The sequence below is a fragment of the Corythoichthys intestinalis genome, chromosome 2 (assembly GCF_030265065.1).
Source record: "Corythoichthys intestinalis isolate RoL2023-P3 chromosome 2, ASM3026506v1, whole genome shotgun sequence".
Classification (NCBI taxonomy): domain Eukaryota; kingdom Metazoa; phylum Chordata; class Actinopteri; order Syngnathiformes; family Syngnathidae; genus Corythoichthys; species Corythoichthys intestinalis.
The window spans coordinates 58,707,391-58,731,458 of NC_080396.1; the positions used below are offsets into that span (position 1 = coordinate 58,707,391).

At 39.3% G+C, this 24,068-nt stretch overlaps 1 protein-coding gene across 4 annotated transcripts in view; it reads right to left on the bottom strand.

The window, feature by feature from the left end:
• The window catches only part of LOC130906725 (protein FAM184A-like), a 54,669-nt gene that overhangs the window by 25,974 nt on the left and 4,627 nt on the right, over positions 1-24,068 (bottom strand). For 2 of the 4 annotated variants that reach the window (XM_057821316.1, XM_057821298.1), the window contains exons 2-10: positions 16,050-16,127; positions 15,684-15,818; positions 13,822-13,920; positions 12,115-12,321; positions 11,593-11,766; positions 11,318-11,479; positions 10,284-10,419; positions 9,048-9,229; positions 8,785-8,970 (exon numbers count right to left, since the gene is read on the bottom strand). In XM_057821316.1, coding sequence (XP_057677299.1) covers positions 8,785-8,970; positions 9,048-9,229; positions 10,284-10,419; positions 11,318-11,479; positions 11,593-11,766; positions 12,115-12,321; positions 13,822-13,920; positions 15,684-15,818; positions 16,050-16,127 — 1,359 coding nt within the window. Of the gene's footprint in view, positions 1-8,784; positions 8,971-9,047; positions 9,230-10,283; positions 10,420-11,317; positions 11,480-11,592; positions 11,767-12,029; positions 12,322-13,821; positions 13,921-15,683; positions 15,819-16,049; positions 16,128-24,068 lie in introns of those variants that run through there. The other 2 variants (XM_057821307.1, XM_057821323.1) reach the window with 2 other exon arrangements.

Here is a 24,068-nt window from a genome sequence, read left to right on the forward strand (position 1 = left end):
TGACCATACCATTTATTTTGCAAGGGGGGAAAAATACTTAGATAAAAAGAATATTGTGTAAAAAAATTGGGGCATACAGATTTAAACAATGATGGCATTTTACTGCTCTCTGTCGCATTTACCTTGTTCTGAATCTTCCCCCTCAATGAGCTGAATTCTAAATCATCTGAAATCATGACCCTGCCGACGTCATCATCCAGCTGGGGACGCTGGAGCGCTATAATGACAGGCGGGGCTAAACGGCAGATTAAAAGACTAAATTCTTGTCATCTGTGCATTGCCAAATCGTTGTATACAGTCGATTTTAATTCACATAATAATGCTATTTAAGACTTTTCTTTATCCTATGACAGGCATTTTAAAGTTTTTTTTTTTGTTTTGGTCTGTTGTGCTTTGCAGGAAAGAGTAGAATAAATAACAGATGAGTTATAAAAATAAATAAAAGTATTAGGTTGGTGGAGCTAAAAAAAATGTAAAAGTTGAGCCCCAAACTAGTTTAAAGGTCTTTCAGGATGACCATGTTTACTTGTTTTAATTACCAGATAAATAAAAGAAAATGTTGCTGTTCTTATGACCAAAAATTTAGATTTAATTACAATGCATTCTCAAATGCTGATATGATTGTGTGCCGATGTTTTGCAAAACTGTGTCATCACTTTCGTATCCTCACCTTAGCCTGGACTAGCTTTTTACATGATGTCGAAGGTCGTCAGTTCTTTTTTTTTTTTTTTTTTTTTTTATAGAGTATTTGGTCACAAAATGCTTTGAAATTAATTATGCAGGCACTCAGTTCTTGTATCCTAATGTCAAACGTCTCCCTTTGGAGGATGAAAGCTTTTACAATCTGCATGACAGGTGGTGTTAACCTAATCCAACACAGAGCGCTTATCAACATTCACACCACAGAGCCTGTTCTCTTCAAGGACCAATGACTCATTTGGCATGCCCAATTGAGCTGCCACCTGCAGGCGGATTGAAGAAATTCTGCTGCAGTCTTATCAGGGCTTTTGGTCAACTGGATTTGGAATTAATAGAGCATGAGAAATTCATGGCATGTTTTAGGAAAAAAACGTTTTAATATCATGCTTGCAAGGATTAAAAGTTTGTAGGCGATTAAATTTGTCTTTAAAAAATGACCACTTCTGCATCGCCCTCATCTCTGCCCTACCGCATCCGCTTCATTTTGCATCCTAAGAACAGACATTGCTCGTAAGACACAAGGCACAATATGATTTATTTTTCTATTCCACTGTATTCATTTTCTCCCATTCTCATTCTTTTATTCTTTGAGAGAATCCGTCAGCTGACGCTGATGTGCTTGCACAATACTCTTTGGTAGGATTCAATGTCAGTGAAAATCCACCAATTAGCAGTCAGTGCCGATCAGCCTTTGAAGTGGAAGAGTAGAGAGCAAGTGGGCACATAATAATGAAAGATAAATCTCTTCTGAAGTAAAACGGTTTGTTGTCATGAATGAGAAAGAATTCTCTGCAGGTACAAAAATTAAACAAACACATGGCCAACCATGCTGAAAATGTACGGCTACAGACTGATGTGTTTTTGGAAAATGAAGGAAGAGAACTGAAGAAGAACTTTGAGTGAGAGATGTTGTTTGACCTAATTAAAATTGTGCAGTCACAAGAGAGGGGTGTGCATTTCTTGGCCATACATTTATCTAAAACGTGTTTTGCTGAAGGGCAAAAATTAATTGCTGATGCTCCTGCACAGCTGAGAGATAGAAAAGCTAGAGGCTGCATGTCTTAATTACTGTGTATGAAAGTTGGTACCTGCCAGATTTCATTAACATCAACCAGAGATGGGATCAATTCACTTGAGAAAGTCTCAAGTCTATATTTTCAAGTAACCTCACCAGTAGTTGCAGTATCTTTATAACCCAGACAAATGTTTTTTATTTTCCTTGCACACTGAATATATTTAGGTAAAATTCGGATCAAATTTTTCTCAGGAACCGATCATGTGTTAGCTTGGAAGACATTTTACTTCTGAAGCAGGCTTTATCAGACCTGACAGCTCCAACCTGAATGTGAGTGTGGAAACTCAAACACAGTGTATCACAAAAGTGAGTACACCCCTCGCATTTCTGCAGATATTTAACTACATCTTTTCATGGGACAACACTGACAAAATGACACTTTGACACAATGAAAAGTAGTCTGTGTGCAGCTTATATAATAGAGTTAATTTATTTTCCCCTCAAAATTACTCAAAATATAGCCATTAATATGTAAACCCCTAGCAACAAAAGTGAGTACACCCCTTAGTAAATACCTACATCCCTAAATGTCCAAATTGAGTACTGCTTGTCATTTTCCCTCCAAAATGTAATGTGACCCGTTTCAGGAGTGCTGTCAGGATTGCTGCAGAGTAGAGCTGAAACGAATACTCGAGCAGCTTGAGTAACTCGAGTTTAAAAACTGATCCTAGTAATTTTATTCACCTCGAGTAATCGTTTAATTTTGACAGCTCTAAGCATCACGTTTTGTCTGGACTACTTTTAATGTGGGACAACGCGCTGATGTCACGTGCGTAGAGGAAGAGGCAATTAAAAAAAAAAAAAAAACTTCCTGCAAAGATTGAAGAGGTGAGGGGTCAGCCTGTTAGTGCTCAGACCATACGCCGCACTCTCCATCAAATTGTCGTGCTTTGCTGTCACCTCAGGAAGAAGCCTCTTCTGGTTTGGTACGGTACACAAGAAAGCCCGCAAACAGTTTGGTGAAGACATGTCAACAAAGCAGATGGACTACTGAAACCGTGTCCTGCGGTCTGATGAGACGGGCAGGCTTTCTTGTGTACCGTCTTCAGAAGAAGCTTCCTCCTGGGGTGACAGCCATGCACACCAATTTGATGTAGAATACGGTGTATGGTCTGAGCACTAACAGGCTGAACCCCCACCTCTTCAATCTCTGCAGTAGGGCTGCAGCTATTGAATATTTTAGTAATCGAGTAATCGACTGACAATTCTATCGATTCATCGAGTAATTGGATAAAACATATATTTTTAGGTGAAGAGCAATTCTAAATATACATGAGAAAACAAGACATTTCATCTAATATTGAGCATTTTCAGTCAATCAATGTCTTTATTTTCGATGTACATTATTGAAAACAGCCAACAATTGCATCTGAGATGTAACTAGAATAAGAAAAGACTAATTGACTGATTTCGCTCAAAAAACTTTTAGATCTTATGAAAAAAAAAATAAAATATATATATATATACACACACCGTAATTTCCCGAATATAACGAGCACTTTTTTTCCCCAAAATCAACTTGTAAAACCATGGTGCGCATTATAAATGGGTACATGGATGAAGACAGATGTATATATAAACCGATTTTTTTTTTATTGACACGGCCACGTTGTGTTGAAGAAACGTATGCGGCGACCCGTTGCCGACAATTACGATACGTGATGTCACCATTTTGTTTTGGTAATACTTCACTCTAATCGGCCGAATGATTTCGTCTGTGTTAAATTCTGCTTTTTTCACTCTTCATAAAGCACAGAATTTAGTTTCTTGAACTCATTTGAGTCAACGTTTATTGCAGCTCCGCAACTCGGACCATAACAAACGTAAGCACACACTTCCTGTGTCCGTCAACTATATCTGTCCCTCGGGAAACTCAAACCCAAATAAAAATAGTTCCTCTTGTTACTGTCGTATTGACAGCAATGAGCTCTCACGGATTTCCGGCTTACGTTCCCACTTTCAGTTTACCATATCAATCCATGGAAGAAACATTTATTCATCAGGATGAAACGAGCAAGTTATACGGCAGCCTTTAAAAGAAAAGTCACATGTTTTGTTTTCTCCTAGATTCTGGTAAGTTGGAGGAGTTGTCAAATCATATTATTACCTTAAATATTGTCAGTTTATGGTAATGTTTTGAACTACCAATGTGCTATGCTTGTGCTGTGTTTCACTAGTCAGTAAAATGACATTTCTGTATCTGTACACGACCTCTGTTTTCTTGTATTCTTCTATTTATTGGTGCTAAAATTAGGGTGCGCGTTATAAACGGGTACAATAATTTTCCCTAGATTTTACAAGTAAATTTGGGGTGCACATTATACACGGGTGCGCCTTATATGCAGAAAATTACGGTAATCTATTTCTTACCTAAAAATGGCATTACACTTGATAACACACATCACTAAAAAAGTTAGGTGTTTTCCCCACGTATTTCAATTGAATTTCTATTTGTGTCAAGCTATTTTTAAGTTCTAGTTAAGTTTTAAATGAGTCCAAACTGTAAGTCCTGATAGGATTTTGAGTTTTTGCAGTGTTCAAAATAAATGTATGATACCTGCTGTATTGGAGCACATTAGGGACCGGTGCTACTTGGTATTTTATCCAGCAATGACTACTGTGCTAAAATTGACAGTTCGCATTATTAAGTTTTTATTTCACACCCTCATCACTCTACAACGCTATGTTTTCACAGATTAAATAAAGCCTGTATGTAAGACATATTAGCCACGCATCGACAGTGGTCATAATTAATAGAAACCTAGCCCTCCGCAGGGCTAACGTTACGTGAGCGAGTGACAGTAACGTTAATCTTATTTATAAGCGCTTAGAAGTCTACTGCTGTAAGATGGCGGCTGTTTACTAACACTGCTGACTCTGTCATTTCTCATCTAGTTCAACATACATGTGATCTCTATCAGATGCTACCTGCTACCACCGTAGCATCATGCGGGCTAGTTTTTAGCAACGTCGGCGTCGTTTGTAGCGGCAGTCGGCTGCAATAAGTTTTTATTTTTATTTTAAATTGCTTCTTCCTCCACACACGTGACATCAGCGTGTTGTCCCGCATTAAAAGTAGTCCGGGCAAAACGTGATGCTTAGAGCTGTCAAAATTAAACGATTACTCGAGGTGCATAAAATTACTAGGATCAGTTTTTAATTTTATTCGTTTCAGCTATACTCTGCAGCAATGCTGACAGCACTCCTGAAACGAGTGAAATGACATTTTGGAGGGAAAATGACAAGCAGTCCTCAATTTGGACATTTAGGGATGTATGTATTTACTAAGGGGTGTACTCACTTTTGTTGCCAGGGGTTTAGATATTAAAGGCTATATTTTTTAGTTATTTTGAGGGGAAAATAAATTAACTCTATTATAAAAGCTGCACACAGACTACTTTTCATTGTGTCAAAGTGTCAGTTTGTCAGTGTTGTCCCATGAAAAGATATTGTTATAGCGAATGAACTGAGAGCATCATACCTTGTGGCGAACCATATTGATAAAGCCAAGAAACCTTTCACGTTTGGAGACAAAGTCATTACGCATGCGACCAAGGATATTTGACGTTTTAGGAGAGGCTGCTAAGGTTGACTCAGCGTATGATGATTAGCATTTCCCCTGCACTTAATGTTCATTTTTAGCCCCCTTGTTTTATTTTATATTTACTGTATTTGTCTGCCACACATTGTCGGTTATTGTTTTCTAAAGATTTATTACAATCACAACTCGGTGACTGCTCGTAAAAGCCGAGCGTGCCCTCCTTTTACTCGTTCAAATAATGCGTTCAAATGCGTTCATAAAAAAAAGGGGTTCCTGATCCCTGGCAAGAAATTCCAGCTGCGGCCCGTAGTTCTCGCCCATCCTACCACGCCCCTTTTTGGTGCCCTTTGCCATTGAAAGCAGGGGGTGCAGTTGGCGGATAACGACGCTTGATCTGATTACTAGATGAAAGCACCCCTGGTCTTGAAGTTGTAGTAATTTTGAAATTTCCCGCCGGAAAGCCATAAGACCATAAGTAACGACACTACCTATTTCCACATCTCATTCTTTTCATCCTTTTAGCCTTCAGCCATTGTTAAAATTGAATAGTACACAGGTAGTTCCCAGTTACAAACGAGTTCCGTTTCTACGTTGGCAACGTAACCCAAATTTCCACGTAAATCGGAATGAACCCTTTAAGTAAACCCCTAAATGGCCCAGAAATCTCAAAATAACTATCCTAAAACATGTATATCCGTCATATACGGTCCTCGCCAGCTAAACTGTAATCTTTGCCCCCTGTCTCACATGGCTGCACGACTTCTTCGTGGGAGTAAATGCACCTTTTTCGTGAGTACATGTGCTCTTACTCACGTGCAAAAGTACCACCTGCTCTACGCTTCCTGCGGCAAAATAAAAGCATGCATCACAAAGTCAACATTATAATCAAATACACATATCGCCAAAGTGCAGAACAGTCATATTAATAAAATAAAGTAAACAATAAGATATTGTGAGGGACAATAAGTTACTGTTTACGCGACTAAAAAACAAACAAACAAACAAACAAAAAAAACACTGGAGGTAAAAATAGCGGATGACTCCGGCGTCGTAAAGTTGAAATCACCTAAATCGGGTAAATCGTAATCCGGGGTAATCCGTAATCATTAAGAAGATGATTTCACTCAAGTCACTGTTGTTGGTAGGCAAGGGACTTTTTGTATTGTAACAACTGTCCGTTTGCATTATAAAAGACTGTTGCCTCTAACTTAGAAGAATCTAGGGTTTCCTCAACAATACTACATGTATACTATAATACAATACTCGGCTAGAGCTATCCTATTAAACGTGGTTGCATGAACTGATGAAACCCCGTAAAATGAGATGCAAAACATGTTCTAAGACAACCCAAACAGTCTATTTTCGACATATTTCATACTAGGGATGGTAATTTATATGATTTTTACAATTCTGATTCCATTATCGATTCGATTCTTTATCGATTCTCTTCTCGAGTCTAATTTGGGGAAAAAGAAGAACAAATGTTTTGATTTGCACCGAGTTTGTTTAACCAGAAGTCACAGCCTTACAAACTCACGACGAGGTCAAAAGAGGCCCAAAGCCTCAATGTTAACTGTGGCAATAAGTGGCAAATGCACAAGAATGTGTAACATTTTACTGAAACATTTTTCTAATAGAAATAAAAAATATTGGTATATATTGGCATATAGGTCGTTGTTCTGCCTTTGGCAATATTAAAGTGTATTATTTACCATTATATTGAAATGCATGCCGTCTAGTTTTTATGGTGCTTTCACGCTCAAGTGGGGGCGCCCTTGCGCTTCCTCATGTGAAGAAGAACGCACTCACGTGAAGAAGAGCGCGCTTACACGCCAAGAAGAAGTGCAGCTACAAAGCATCCAAGCGAGTGAGCGAGTTAGTGAGAGAAAATAACACTGCTACAAGCCTACGTTCTTTGTTAATGTTTGTAAAATATCTACAGAGGCAACGCCTGTATGTATTATCTTTTGTTTTGTTGTTGTGTGTTTCCACTCGCGATCGGACACTTAAATCCAGTTGTGTAGTGGTTTGAACGATGTGCTAATGCTAGCGAACACATGCTAACCGTTTGTGTTACAGTATTACAGTATTAGCAGCTAATCATCGCTGATTTCTGTTGATGCAAACCATGTTTGTTATTGGGGACGAAATTGATTTGTTTCATTTCTAGTTTTAGTTTCACTCTTCAAGTGATGGTTGAATAAAGTCAGCAAATTATACCAACGTCTTCTGCATCGTCATTTGGGAGTTTAGCTAGCTGTATAGCCAAGACTCAGCCTTAGCGTCTCGGTGAGGACAGTGCATTCGTATTCCCTCCCGATGCATTTATCTCTACCTTGCAATGACTGCAAGTCGCTTTGTTGTAATTTTTCCTCGTGAAGTGAAGACACACTTTCGAGCGTTTGAACCTACGTGCTGTCATTGTTTTGTTAACGGCTGCAATGCTTGTGCTAAACCATCGTAACCTTTCATTTTCACCTTCTTTCCTGGTGAAGTGTAGCCAAACTTTGGAGTGAGTGGTTCTTGGCGCCATGCTAGTTTGATGCGCATGGACAACAACACACGTCACGACGCAATACGCGTCTTTAGGAATCGTTAAAGGGATCGTTAAGGCTTTTTCATTGTGATGTTGAAGCCTCGAAACACTAGGAACCGGTTTGGAATTGGAATCGGATTTCAATTCCCATCCCTATTCCAAACCCTGTGGAAACAATGCACTGGTTGAAAATATTGACAAGCATATTAAATTATGAACTACTGATCTTTTAAAAATGCTTTAATAGTCTTTCTGGCATCAATACATTAACGATTGAAGCCTACTGAATGTTTCAGAGAAAAGGGAAAGTGTATCTAATTTGAAACTGTGCAGTAGCATAATCTTTTCTTCCAAGTGCAGACATTGCAATTTTGTCAGGCATCCTCTGACCATTCACAATGAACCTTTAAAGAACACAAATTCATGTTTCGTCAGTGACCACAAATGTGGTGTAAACAGAGCCAGTTCTAAGGATTGTTTCATGCACGCCCTTGAACACTGGTACCGCTGTCACACAAAAAAGTCATACAGATTCAGACCATTCCCATTATCTTTCATACTTCGTACACTCTGATTAGTCTGACTTTCACTTGACCAGACACGGGTATAAAGTGGAGCCAAAGGGTATGATGAAAGACTGACATTTAGGATATTTCATTCCTGTAAAATGTCCCAAGAAGGTCACAAAATATCTTGAGAGGCCAACAAGGGCAAACAGAGAAGCAACAGAAACAGAAGCAGAAGAAAAGAAAGAAAGAGAAGAGCAGATCAGATTGAATACTAGCATAGGCCAAACCAGTACAGTACTATATACAGTAGTGTTAGACAAAATCAGGGCATTAGTTAAGGTTCAATTTTCTTTTTAGTTTTTCTCAAGTCAAAAGTACTTACAAAAATGACTAGACTCAATTTGACTTCAATCACATTACTCACCATCATTAGAAGCTTCTTCTCTTCCTCTTTCTCCTGTTGAGCCTCCTCCCTCATGGCTCGGTGTTTCTCCTCCATCTCCTCCAACGCCCTGATTTGTGCCTCCTTGTAGCGACGCGTCTCCTCTTCATAGTGAGCTCTCAGTCTGGAGAGCTCTTTCTCATAGCCCTGGTGCTCCTCACGCAGAGACTGATGGGAAGAGGAGACTGTTAATGGGATCATAAGAGCTTGCATTTCCTCCCACTTCCGGAGACTCAAAAATGCACCTGCTCCAGTTTTAGCACTTGCTGTTTATGCTGCTCGCTGGCCACCTGGTTCTGGTTAAGCAGGGCCTCCCGCTCCTTCTCCAGCCTACCAATCTTCTCCTTCAGTCGACTTTGCTCTTGGTCCAGGTTCCTGATGGATGCCTCGTGGGCCATCTGAGTGGCCTGTAGGGATCCGATCTGACCTGGGAAGCATCAAATGGAAAAATGCGTGACTACTACTGAAGATTTGTAAGATATACAGTACATACGGTACACACATACATACATATTAGTCACAACACTAGCTACACAGGATGACTAATAATATATGTCTGTGTCCTTATATTCATTAGGCATGAAAGTTAGCGGCAATTTTCCAAAGTGACTTTGGCTTAGACATCTTGAACTACTCACTAATGAGATCAAACACATACTGTATTCAGCGGTACATTGAAATAAAAGTGAACTGACTTATGATTTTTACCCTTTGAGAGCTGTAAAGAACCTAAAACAACTGGAGGTGGCATCCGAAATAATCTTCAGACAACAAGAGTGAAAGTCAATAACACGAGCAATGCAAATGCAACATTTTTTTCCAACAAGAATGGGATGGTCAAGCTAGCGTTTGTCAAAAAGTACAGAGATAAACAGAAAAAATTCTGGACGTTAATTTATGGAATGTTGAGACAAAGATGAACCTACGGAAGTGCTTGACAAGCTAAATCCTTGAGATGTAAAGGATGTGCACTGATCACAAATTTACATATAACTTCATCCTTGAAACTCAGTCAAAGCACTGTTGAATCTTGGGCTCGTGAAGCTTTTTCTGGGACATGCATACTAATTTTCACTGATGATGTAAGATAATGGACCAAGCCACACTGCTAAAACAACAAAGGAACAAGAGCTGAGCGCTCAACAGGCATTGCTTGTTATCATGCACACACATCAGTGATGCAATGAAATAGTCAAAGGATGAGATATCAGGGCAAGGAATCTCCGACCAAGTCATGTAGGGTAAGTGAATACAGGGGGCCTAGCTCAGCTGACTTTAGTCATGAGCTGAGGCATCCTCTGAACTTGTCGCCATTCAATCACACTGTACATAAAGACAAGCAAGCATTACGACTCCCACTTGCAGCAATGGAAAATTGACAGTTGAGTAACTAGTTAATATTAAACTATTAAACTTAGCATTATTTTGCATATTCTAAGCCATACTGTATTGTACTAGTCCTTGTGTTGTAAAGGTCTCACTAGCTTTGTGGAGGATCTCCGTTGCCTGCTGCTGTACTCGTTCCCTACAGCCCTCCAGTTCATACTCGGTGTCCTTCAACTGCATTACCCAGATCTCACCGTCCTGGATGGCTTCTTCCAGCTGCTTGTGCAGGTTCTACAGAATATCAAAATGAGTCAATAATCTCCATTTGGTTTTTAATGTCCATAGAACAACACACAACAAAGCAGCACGCATATCTACAACTCTTGCTTTTACCCAAAAGTGTTTTGTTTTCATCGGGTTTTCTAACCCAAACCCTCTGGTTTTGCAGAAGCGGCAAAAACTGTACTCAAACACTGTGAAAAGTGAAGCAAATTTAGATTGTATTGTAAACACACTGGAGATGGTGCAATCATTTTGTTAATAGTTCAGATTCCAGAATTTTTGCACATGTCTAAATTAGACCCCAGTGATGCACTTTTGTATCTGTCAGTTATCTGTTCTCCCTCGTGTAATGCCTTTGGTCGCATCAGTACGTATTTAACAAATACTTACCGTTAGTATTGCTGTATTTCTAAGCCCGTTTCTGCGACTGATATGTGTAATAATCTATCAAGCTAGCTACATACCTATACCTACGCCAGAAAATACATCTTCCCTGGATGACACATTTTACAGAACAGCTTGTTGCTATTATTTTCAGTAAATTCTCAAGCAAGGTGACGCTGAGGGGAGCTCCTTTATTTTGTTAGGTAGTTGATGGCTACCATCTGTCATTGTGACACGGAAAGCTCACCAAAGACCTGGTGAGAAACAATTTTTCTGCCACTGTAGGCTTACAGCACATTCAGCAGTGACACCATGAGTAGGGATGGATTGGTTTTTTTTTGTTTGTTTCTTTCTTTGTTTCTTTTTTTTTTTTTTTACTATTTTGAAAACTATTTATATAATAATTCTAATTTGGCAATGTTTTAAATAGCATTCCACAGTCTGTTAAATGCAGAGGAATTGTGAATGTTCACTCTAGTAGTTTTAATAGCACAAGCGCCTTCCAAAGAGTGTCCTTTTATACCTTAATGGTTCCCTCAGCATTAACCAGTGATGTCTGCAATCTGTTTGTCTTGTCCCGGTTCTCACGGGCCTCCTCCTGGGCTCTCTGAAGCTCACTTCTCAGCTTTGATAGTGAACGCTGCAGTGCCGCCTCCTGTGACTGGAACTCTTTGCGGAGCTCAACCTGAATATGCAGAAGTAAGTAATTACATTCGTAATTAGGCCTTCAAGACAAGATATGTAGTGCAGGTGCTCAGGACAAGGTGAAGGTTGCAATATGGGGTTGGGAGAATCCACCTCGGTCCTTTTCCAGGCCAGCAGGTTTTCGGTGGTGAGCTGGTGCGTCCTTGTCATGGCCTCCAACTCCCGTTCGTAGTACTCTTGAGCCTTGGCCAGTTTGGCCTCATACTCCTCCACCACCCGAACCTTATCCTTTGTCAGTTCTTCCACCCTTTCCATCAAGGAGTCCACCTACATGTGTAAACAAATGAAACAGCTCTTGTTGCTGATGTATTTTTTTTGTTTTGTTTCCAATTTACTCACCGATAACTGGCGTAACGCACACAAGATTATCACAACTGGATTTTATCATTTTTGTTATCAGTTATATTAGTTGGTAGGAAAGGAAAAATGTGAGTAAAAGAGCGTGATGGCATGCAACAACTCACATCTGCACAACAACCAATCCCATTGTTTTTGTTTCATTTAAATTAAGTCACCAAAACAGCAATTACCCAGTTCAGTAACTTGCTGTACAAACTGTCTTCAATAGCCAAAGTTAATGAGCGTCAACCTCTTCTCTCTTCGTTTCTGTCCCACCTCTTGTCTATGGAGCTCAGCCAATTTCTCCTGGTCTTCAGTGGAGGTGGCACTCTGGTTCTGCTGGCTGTTTAGGAGTTCCTCCACCTCCTGGCGGTGGTTGGACCTCAGTTCCTCCAGTGCTCGACGCTTATCCGCCTCAAACTGGGCCTGTGCCTGGCTGAATGCTCGCAGCTTCTCCTCAAAATCCCGGCGCATCTCCTCCACCTAGTGAAATCACGGGAAATATTCTATTCTATTTGAAGCGCTGGCGTGCAAGCGGTGCCAAGCCCAATTCCCACGGTAGTTCCCTCCAAAATAGCAAAAATATTTTGAGTTTAATATCTTGACATAAGCGAATGCTTGCAGCCTCTCTGATCCTTCTGACACAAGAAATCTGACACAAAGACAGATCACACAGACATGAGGTTAAAAAAATATATAGAAAAATGTAATGTGAGGTGTCATGCTATGAGAAGAAAGTCTGCTACTTGATCCAGAGAGTAAAACTAGGAAAGACTTGCTGCTTTGAGATGATACCAAAAAACGATGACATGGATGATGTGTGTGGCATGGTATGATATATGAAATTGTAATATTTATTTAGGAAATAGTGTTGTTTTCTTTTTGAAAAATGATTGTTTTGTACAATTAGGTTAACAACTGAAAGTATGTGTTCACATTCGTTTTTACAGCGTTTTACATGCTTATTTTTTATTATTAATATTTCTTTTGTTGTTGTTCTAATTATGTAAGCAGAATATAAAATCCAAATAAAGGCTCTTCAAATGAATGACAAAATGTACAATAAACTGTTTATACACCTGATGACGTTCTTAAAACAGAAGCTAAAAGCGCCCGTGCTCACACCACAAGTTTTTACCTTTCCTGTATGCCGCTATGGAACCCAATGCGCATTCTGATACAATATTATTGGCTGCTGCACAGCTGACGGGTAAGCCACATGTCGTATACTAGAGGCATGGCTCTACACTCATGCTCTATAGCACAATTACTCATGTTGGTAAAAACCGAACACATGCAGACCAAACGCAGAAGTGTTTTGTGATACGATCCGGATCACAGAATGTATTTAACTTGTATCTCAAAGCACAGCAGCATACTGTTAAGTCGTATCACGCCCACACCAGAAACATTAAATACTTTTTTTTTTTTTTTTTAACTATAGGGTGCACTGGATGACAAGGTGAGACATCAATAAACGAGTTTATTGACATCCATCAGGCACACTCGATTATAGAGATTATGAATGTACTGTATTTGTTCTTTGTCATTTAACATTGTAATTACTGTATTGCTTTATCTATTGAGATATTATTTGTTTTATTTATGGATTTGGTGTATGGATAATATGTGTCTTGAGCACTTTACCGGAGCAGTAAAGCACCAACAAAATAGGTTCAAGGTCATTGCGCATAACTACAATTCATACATCAAGGCAAACTGGATTAGAAGGTGCGCTGTAAATTTGGGGGAAAAAAAATAAAGAATTTTAAGTGTACCTTATAGTCTGAAAAACACGGTAATAATACAGACTCATTTTAAGGTAATGCTATGTAATCAAGTGAAACAGGCATGTCTACTGGTATCAAATGGCAAACACATTAAGTGCTTTTAAAAGGATATTATATTTCCTCTTTAATATTGTTAAATTTATTTGATTCATCAGCACTTTTTGTGTGAGCGTGGTCTGCTGGGTTGCTATACCTCTCTGCTCATAGAAACCACCCGCTGTGTGTGTTGGGCTTCCGTGCAGAGTTGTGAATCCTCCATTCTTTGTCTGTACATCTCGAACTCTGCCAGAGCCTACAATGCCAGAACCATTACAGGCTTTGTTAATATTATATTGCTAACCTTTGGCACAACTTGTGTGTCAATAGCACAGCACATGTTGATAAACAACCATTCACACCCACATTCACACTGATGGACGGACCTGGCGGCCAAATCCAGCCTAACACACAGGCCCGTCACCAGACGGTAGTCTTGAGAAAGGAATATGAAATACACGGGGGTGAGGGCACATCACTATTTCCATATGCCTATATTTTGGATAAACAGGCAATGTAATGTATTTTCTGCTGATTTTAGAGCATTCCATGGAAATCAAAACAGTCTGAGGAATACAGTGCAATGCGAGATGCAGCACATGACATTTTACCTGTAGTTTCCTTCTTGGCCGCATAAGCCTTTTGGGGGACGGCACAGTCTGTTTATCTTTAAGCCATTATGAAATAAGACTGTACATTGGTCCTTTGTTGTCTATAATCAGTGGTGAAAAACTGTTGCTTAGTGTTGATGGTATTATAATTAGGGCTGTCAAACGATTAAAATTTTTAATCAAGTTAATTACAGCTTAAAAATTAATTAATCGTAATTAATCGCAATTAATCGCAATTCAAACCATCTATAAAATATGCCATATTTTTCTGTAAATTATTGTTGGAATGGAAAGAAAAGACAAGATGGATATATACATTCAACATACGGTACATAAGGACTGTATTTGTTTATTATAACAATAAATCAACAAGATGGCATTAACATTATTAACATTCTGTTAAAGTGATTCATGGATAGAAAGACTTGTAGTTCTTAAAAAATAAATAAATTAATAAAATTTGTAAAATTTTCAATCAAAAAATAAACTAGTAGCCCTATTCTGTCCTCAATGTGTGTGTGTACACAAATTGACAGATAGCGAACATAAGTTCCAAAAAGAAATCAGACGGTGTGGCAAAGTTGCATGGGCTTTACTGAAGTCATCTCTTTTTGACAGGAGCACGTTTCTTGTATTTTTGTAAAACTGAAAATAACAAGGCAATGTGTCAATAACTTGCATAAATCACAAAATAAAATAAAATGTACACACACGTGTCCATTTGAGCAGTAGCACTAGCCAATTAGCTCACAAGCATCTAACAATGTAACTGCATTTCACCATATATGTGAACAAATTCAAATACACATCATCAATAACTATCTAATGCTCATGAATATAAACAAAGGAGGAATATAACTCACAAGCGATGCATGTATTAGACACAAACAGTGTGATGGGGCTATGAGAACTGCCACTGAATACTGGATGCGGACGTTAGCTGGTCTGAAGAGCACTGTCTATTAGTGTGAGTTCGCGTCGACATATAATCACGTCAGAAAAGCGCGCCGAAACCCAAATAATCAGCTGCACTGAATCGCCAGCAGAGGGCGACATTACGCCACATAATATATGCAAGTCACACCCAAGCGCCAGCAGAGGGCGGAAAAACTCCATAAAACACAATTAACAAGTTGGCCTTTCACTGTACTGACATTTAAATCTGTCTGAGCGGGCCTAGTGCGTTAATTGCGTCAAATATTTTAACGTGATTAATTTAAAAAATTAATTAACGCCCGTTAACGCGATAATTTTGACAGCCCTAATTATAATGTGTGTTGGGTTTTCGCACACATGGGAGAAAACATCCAACAATAAAACCAAGCTGAGATTTAAAACCATTTTGAGAAAGACATGCTTGCTCTCAAACCTAGACCACGGTAAAGTCGTAGAAATGAAGTCTTGTGACCTGTCTTTTCATGTGTTCGTGAAGTCCGACTGATTCCTCTAGACTGGCCAGCCGCCGCCGTAGGTCGGCCTCGTCTACCATCTTGCTCTTGTACTGCATAATTTTGTCTCGGGTTTCTGTCACAATGTGCTGCACCTGGAAATAGTAAAAAAAAAGCGCAAGAACATTCTTCTTTTGACACACAGCAATAAATCAAGTGGTTGAAAAATTAAAAATTATTTAAAGATTCATACACAATTGCTGTAGCTATACGTATTGCCTTATTGGCATTTTTTACAGAAATAATTACCAGCTTCTGCTATGACTCAAACTCAGTTGGGTTATATTTGTGAAAACAGATGCATGCTAAATCAGTCAGTAGGCTACCTCATCCTCGTGTGCTTCCTTCAGCGAATCAATTTCCTCTTCATGTTCGTCGTTCTTGGTGTTGAGAGCATAAATAACCTGCAAGACACAATGACAGTACACTATAAGAAGTGATTGTGTGGCTTCCATGCAGAGTCAATTTGAGATCAATAGCTGTAGAATGACATGCAACATTGCCCTCACACTGCAATAAGAAGAGTAACGAAACTGACTGACAACACATTCACCTACTGTCTTTTTTTCTGTCCCTTAGTGCAGTGAAGGGACAAGTGATTTAGGGTTATCACTGACACTCAGGTATAATTTCTGCACGTAAAAATTATGTCAGCACTTAAAATTCACTTCTCTAATAACTCACTAGTGACTTAAAGTGCATAATACAGCAAAAAGCATGTTTATTTCATATTTCACGTGGTAATGGGTATGCTCCTGAATGAAATGGACAGCTTGGATGTGTGTGGAAGCGATCGATTTATATATAAAATGTTTTGAATCCTGCGCCATGAAATTGAATAACTTCCTGTTTTGAAAAGGAATGCGAATGTGACGTCACCCGGGTCAGCATCTCACTTTACAGCATTGCTTTATAGCATGCAGATAGACTATGGATTCAGCTGATTTTGCGGATTGTTTATTTTTCGCGTCACGCCAGCCAAATGTGCTGCAGGGTTTTGTTGCTGCACCAGGGAGAGGTGTGTGAGCCTTTTTGGGTTTCAAAAACCCCCACCCTGAGATTGGCCAAAACAAGTCCGACAACTGTGGGCCCATTGGACTTACGAGGAAGTAAGTAAACATTGTGTTTTGTATTATGTCAAATACTGGGATCATGGCACACATTTTAATACAGAGGTGGCTTGCATTTTGTGGCTGACAATGCCCTTTGTCCACCGAGAATGCCACTCGGCTGACGACCCGCGGCTTGTCGTACACCCCCATCGGTCTTCTTCGCGTGCCTGCCAGGAGAGCACTATACAGGGTGACCCAAAAAAAAGTTTACACTCAATTGACTGCTTGTTTAAAAGCCATTGAAACATATCTAAATAGGTTGTCATGCTTAAGTGATTCATTAAGGTCACTCAATGCAGCTGGTAATCTCTCGTCTCTACAATTCCTGTGCTTCTGCTGAAAATGAAGAAAACTTTAGCTGTACCTGAATTGCTGCGTGCCAGTCTGACACCTACTGAGATTGCAGCAAATCTGAGAATATCCAGATGTGAAGACACAAAGTTAAAAAGAAGCTGAAAGATACTGGAACAGCCTCACGAAAACCTGGGTCTGGAAGTGCCCGATCTGTGCGGACCAAAAAGTTGATTGACAAGGTGATATGTGGCCACCCCAGAGTCCAGATCTCAATCCCCTGGATTATAGCATATGGACAACTGTGGAGGACAGTGCCTGTAAGAAGCCACAAACTTCTGTGGCAGCCTTGGAGAGGTCCATTGTTAGATCTTGGGAAAAGATGACAGCATCCTATATAAAGAAGACCTGTCAAGCGTTACGCAGGCGCCTGGAGGCTGTTGTGACACTTAAGGGAGGACACATTGAAAAATAGAGTGTACTGTACATGTTCTTTACAATAATGTATAATTTGTGATTAAATTCTAATTCTAAGATGAATAAACATGGCATTTAAGTTGTATTATGGCAGTGTAAACTTTTTTTTGGGTCACCCTGTACTAGGCTTATGCTCGTGCGGTTCTCTATGTCATCCAGACTTCCAGCCTCCTCTACCCTCTTCGTGTGCACGGCAATAGACCACTATCCTAGGGTTGGGCTCGGGCAGCTATGTGCTCCTCTGACGTCAGCCGGTTTGTCCGGCGGTCATTCTCCAGCTGCTTCTCCGGCAAATGAGCTCCTCTGCCCGCAGCGAGGGAACGACGAGCTATAACTTGCTCGCCGCTGGAGGAGTTGTAGATCAGCAAAGACAATCGACAATCCGGGGTAGTTTTGTGTGATTTTTTTCTTCGAAAGGGGAGAATAAGGCTTTGTGTCACGCCTCCTGGTGTGTTTATGTTCTCAGAAGCCAGGGCAGTGAAATGACAAAAGCCGGACTAACTCCGGTGGCATAAAATATCGTTCGGGAGGTGCAAGAAGTTGATAGTTTTGACCGTTACCGAGTAATTTTGCCATGTCGTACTGAATAAATGCATTTTGAATATTTCATATTCCATTTAGCACAAGACTGTTATTTGTCATGACCATGCCATTTATTCAGCAATTGGGGAAAAATACTTAGATAAAAAAAATATCCTGTAAAAAATTGGAGTAGAGAGATTGAAACAATGACATTTTGCTGCTCTCTTCGCCGCATTTTCTTCGTTCTGAATAATTCCCCCTCAATGGTCTGAATTCTAAATCAGATTAAATCGTGACCTTGCCGACGTCATCCTCCAGCTGGGGACGCTAGAGCACTATAATGACAGGCGGGGTTAAATGGCAGATTAAAAGACAAATTTCTCGTCATCTGCGCTTTGCCAAATTTTTGTATATAGTCGAATTGTCTCAAAATATGATTCTAATTTACATAATAATGCTATTTAAGATTTTGCCTATGTTGTCGCAGGCACTTTAAGAGGTTTTTGTGATAGCTTTAAGTACATTCTTGGATGCCCAATTTTTTGCGAGCACTGTTATTGACAGCAACCTCATGACATCGGCAAATAGGCTGCATTTACAGTTGATGAATATTATATACAGTTGTGGTCAAAAGTTTACATACACTTGTGAAGAACATAATGTCATGGCTCTCTTGAGTTTCCAGTTATTTCTACAGCTCTGATTTTTCTCTGATAGAGTGATTGGAACAGATACTTCTTTGTCACAAAAAACATTCATGAAGTTTGGTTCTTTTATGACTTTATTATGGGTGAACAGAAAAAAAGTGATCAAATCTGCTGGGTCAAAAATATACATACAGCAGCACTAATATTTGGTAACATGTCCCTCGGCCATTTTCATTTCAATTAGGTGCTTTTGGTAGCCATCCACAAGCTTCTGGCAAGCTTCTGGTTGAATCTTTGACCACTCCTCTTGACAGAATTGTAAGCCTGTCGCAATATGGAATAATTCCATTTACCGCACGGTAAATGAAAATGAAGGCGGTAATTTTCCCGCTGCAATTAATCGCCTCGCATGCACGTGCGTGCGCGCGTTCGGCAGACGTGCTGTTAAAAGTTCGGCTTCCTTGTTACCAACAACGTAAAATGCATCTTCGTTCCGGGTTCGGTGCGGGTTCAGCAAAAAAACAGCGCGGGAGCCAATCCGTTCCCATTATATCCTATTGTTCAACGTATACCGGCCGCGTCAGTTTTTCCGGATTGACGGTTTAGGCTATTTTATATTTTTGCCTGAGACGCATCCGTCAAAATGGGCGGAGCCGGGCCTGGAGTCAACAGCCCAGTTGCTTATTCACGGTTTAACCAGCGAACATGGACGAAGAACGCTCCATCAGGGAGTTGGAAAGTCAGTGATTTATGACGCAGCAGATCATCATTATAAGGACAAAATTAAAAAGGAAGCTGTATGGTGTCCTATTATGTGTGTTTTTCTGGCAATTATATCAAACACACGACTGGCTGACACCTTTGTTTTTTATTAACACACGGCGATAACAACACTTTCTCAACCTGTGGCTCTCTCACTGCCGCCTCACATGAACAAACAACATCACCGTTGCGTGCGCTTCAGGGTGCCTCGGAAAACATCCAATCAGAATATTACACATGGAAGGCCATAGCAGAAGCTATGAGGGGAAAAGTTTTCATTTGCCTAAATACTTGTTCTTAAGTGCAATTTTATTTTTTTCCTTGAAAAAGACATTTTATTTATTCTGTTTCTGTATTATATTCATATTGTTGTCTTTTACTTAAAAGAGGTATGGTCTAATGTTTTTAGTTGTGATTTCTTAAAAAGTTTTTTGAACTTAAGAGTAAACATTTATTGCATTTTAAATGGGGGTACTTGATCTATTAATATATACTATAATACGGCTGCAGCTATCGATTATTTTAGTAGTCGATTAATCGATGAACAAGTTAGTTCGAATAATCGAGTAATTGGATAAGGAACATGAAAAATTAAAATACCTGAGCTGAGCCTCAAACGGTATTAAAAAAAAAAAAAAAGGATCCATGTACAACAAAAGAACAATTGGCTAATTTACATAGCAAAAGTCCGCTAGCTTAAATGCTATAAAATGCTAACTTTTTTTTTTATTTTTATTTTTATAATGCCCTTAAATGGTTCAGACACACATTCCCACAAAAAAAAAAGGCTAAATATGAATGCATAGAAATCATTACCTCAAACAAAAACTTAGCTCACGTTGGTCTTAACAGGGAGCAGTTGGATTCAGCCATGTGAAATGAGGCAGACCAGAGGGCAGTGTATCCATCCTAATCAATAAAACTAAATGCAAACATTTTCAAAATAAACCATTACAATGCCACTTTAATAAACGAATACTTGAAGCAATAAAATTTAATTCGAATATTTTTTTCTAATCGAATACTTGAGTTAATTGATTAATCGTTGCAGCACTATACTGTATTCTCACTGTGTTATTGCAAATTGGTTAAAAAAAAATGCGGGGGGGGGGGGCGCAATAATATCGCATATCGCAATAATTTCTGAGATAAATTATCGCACACTAAAATTTGTTATCGCGACAGGCCTACAGAATTTGTGCAGTTCAGTTAAATTTGATGGCTTTCTGACATGGACTTGTTTCTTCAGCATTGTCCACAAGTTCTCAATGGGGTTTAAGTCAGGACTTTGGGAAGGCCATTCGAAAACCTTAATTCTAGCCTGATTTAGCCATTCCATTACCACTTTTGATGTGTGTTTGGGGTCATTGTCCTGTTGGAACACCCAACTGCGCCCAAGACCCAATCTTCGGGCTGATGACATTAGGTTATCTTGAAGAATTTGAAGGTAATCCTCCTTCTTCATTATCCCATTTACTCTCTGTAAAACACCAGTTCCATTGGCAGCAAAACAGCCCCACAGCATAATACTACCACCACGGTGCTTGACGGTAGGCATGGTGTACTTGGGTTAAAGGCCTCACCTTTTCTCCTCCAAACATATTGCTGGGCATTGTTGCCAAACAGCTCGATTTTTGTTTCGTCTGACCACAGAACTTTCCTCCAGAAGGTCTTATCTTTGTCAATGTGATCAGCAGCAAACTTCAGTCAAGCCTTAAGGTGCCGTTTTTGGAGCAAGGGCTTCCTTCTTGCACGGCAGCCTCTCAGTCCATGGAGATGAAAAACACGCTTGACTGTGGACACTGACACCTGTGTTCCAGCAGCTTCTAATTCTTGGCAGATCTGCTTTTTGGTGATTCTCGGTTAAATCTTCACCCTCCTGACCAATTTTCTCTCAGCAGCAGGTGATAGCTTGCGTTTTCTTCCTGATCGTGGCAGTGACAAAACAGTGCCATGCACTTTATACTTACAAACAATTGTTTGCACTGTTGCTCTTGGTACCTGCAGCTGCTTTGAAATGGCTCCAAGTGACTTTCCTGACTTGTTCAAGTCAATGATTCGCGTTTTCAGATCCATGTATGTATATTTTTGACCCAGCAGATTTGATCACTTTTTCTGTTAACCCATAATAAAGTCATAAAAGAACCAAACTTCATGAATGTTTTTTGTGACAAAGAAGTATCTGTTCCAATCACTCTATCGGCGAAAAATCAGAGTTGTAGAAATAACTGGAAACTCAAGAAAGCCATGACATGTAAACTTTTGACCACAACTGTATGCCCTGTGTTTTTTTTTTTTAATTAAAAAAAACACAGGGCATTAATTAAAAAAAAAAAAAAAATAAGGATGCATAACAGATGCATTGTGGCTAGGTGTAGCAACACAGCAAAAGAAGAAGTCAGCTAGCATAATATCCCAGAGGATGAGAAAGTCATTAACCTTTGGACTTCTAAAGTGAAACTGATACACACAAACTGGCATGGATCTAGCCATATGAGTGTACTTAGTAGTGCATCTTACAATAATTTGTTACAAAAAATACGACTAAAATGGCTGTAAGAAATTTCCTTGTTGAGGGTGTAGTATTAAATTTGCCTAGAGTCTGGAATCCGCGACCAATCGCCACCCATATTATTTGTGCCCATCTCTACTAACCCTGAAACTTTATGCCGAGCAGTGCCACCAAGCACTGTTCATGTGTACGTTATTCTCTGGCTGGCTATAGAGCTGACGCATTTTGAGATCGAAGTGGGAATACTTTGAGATGTACACATCTATTTTGGTGACATTCAGTTTTGGGACATTTTAATTGACGTAATGTAAAAATGATCTTCACTGACACCAGTGATGTTACATCAGTGGACCAAAAGAACAGTGGGAGCATTCTAATTTTTAAAAGTAGGACTTTCAGTGACAAATCAGCTTAAAAAATGAATTGAAAATAAGGTACTGAAAATTAATGCCAATTTTATTATCTGGAAAAAGAAAAACCAAAGTGAGTTCATTAATGAAAGATGGACAATATTGGCTGCACGGTCATAAGTCATTTTTGCAACGTTTTCTCCAAGGAAACTAAGAAAACAATGCACAAATGTACAAATTGAATGTTTTCCAGCATTAAAACTTCAATTAGCAGTGTACACACTTGAATGAGAAGAGCAACACCTCCTCAATCATGCTCACTCACTCCCATGACCATAATCTGCCCTTACAAGTGCTGCTGGTGAATGATATGCTCCTGCAGACGAATGAGGTCGATAAGCTTCACCAATGTGAAGCCCCCGCCAATCTCCCAGGTAACGTTTAACCACAGTCAGCGCAATCCTAAACCTGCAGGATCTGGCTCATCCACGATTATTCAAAAGGAGCTAAAGATAATTTAATTGCATTGAAAGAACAGTAGAAACATGGTCTGTCTGCTTATTTGAACATTCAAGCTTACTGTTGCAAACATCTGCATTAAGTGCAGTGAAAACACAATGGTGCCATGATTTGCAAGTTTAACGTGTTCCATGTAATTTGTAACACACACACACAGCTCATACTGTATCTAAAAATTCTGTAAATCGGGTAACACTCTCTTATCTCAATGCAACACTGTGCTATTAATAAATAAAGAAATATTATAATTATATAATAATTAATAAAGCTATTAATTGCTTTTTGCGATCAGGACGTTGTTTTGTTCCAGCTTGTTATGCATTGTATGAGACTATAGCAAAAAGTTCAATTTTAGCCCTCCGTTTGCGCAAGGCTTTGATTCCCAGCCCTGCGTCAGACATGGAAGCCGCCTTTAATTATACATGATTATTGTAATGATGCCTGCTGCCTTCATCTCTTCTTTTCTTCTTACTTTGCTCTTTCACGGAGAAGAAAGACGCATCACAGATTTGTATCCACACAAAAAGATGATGCTGACTAGGGGTGCAATGGTTCAGTTAGCCCAAGGTTCTGATTTAACCTCGGTTTTGGGATCACGGTTTCAGTTCGGTTTCGGTTTGCGTTTTGCTTTTTTTTTTTTTTTTTTAAATAAAAAACTGCCTTTATTTTGCTTCTAAGAAAGTGAAATAAACGCTTAAAATGTAAACATTTTCAACTGTAAAAATGCCTCTTACCTCTTTGGCTATTGTATTGACCAACTCTTGAAATACACACACAGTAGTAAAAAAGTTACTTGGCAAAGTAACTGGTGTTACCTTTCATGTTTCTTTTTTTCCGGTTTTTCAAAACAACATAAAAACATAGTAACCTTTGCTATGTTTGGAGGTCATTTAATGGTGTGAATCAAACGTTAAAGTAGATAAAATTGCTCCCGTTTTTGCATTAGTTCCCTTCTGTCAACTTTCGACATGTGAAAATTTAAAAACTGTTTCATCCTTTAAGGATAGACTCAAGTCAAGATTTTGCCGATTTAGGAGTATTTTAGATAAAAAGTTACTTAGGTTCGCGAGGAAGGTTCACTAAAACAGAGCCTTTCTGAGAAGTTTACTGCTCTAAAATGGCGGCTGTTTACTAACGCTACCGAGTCTGTCAT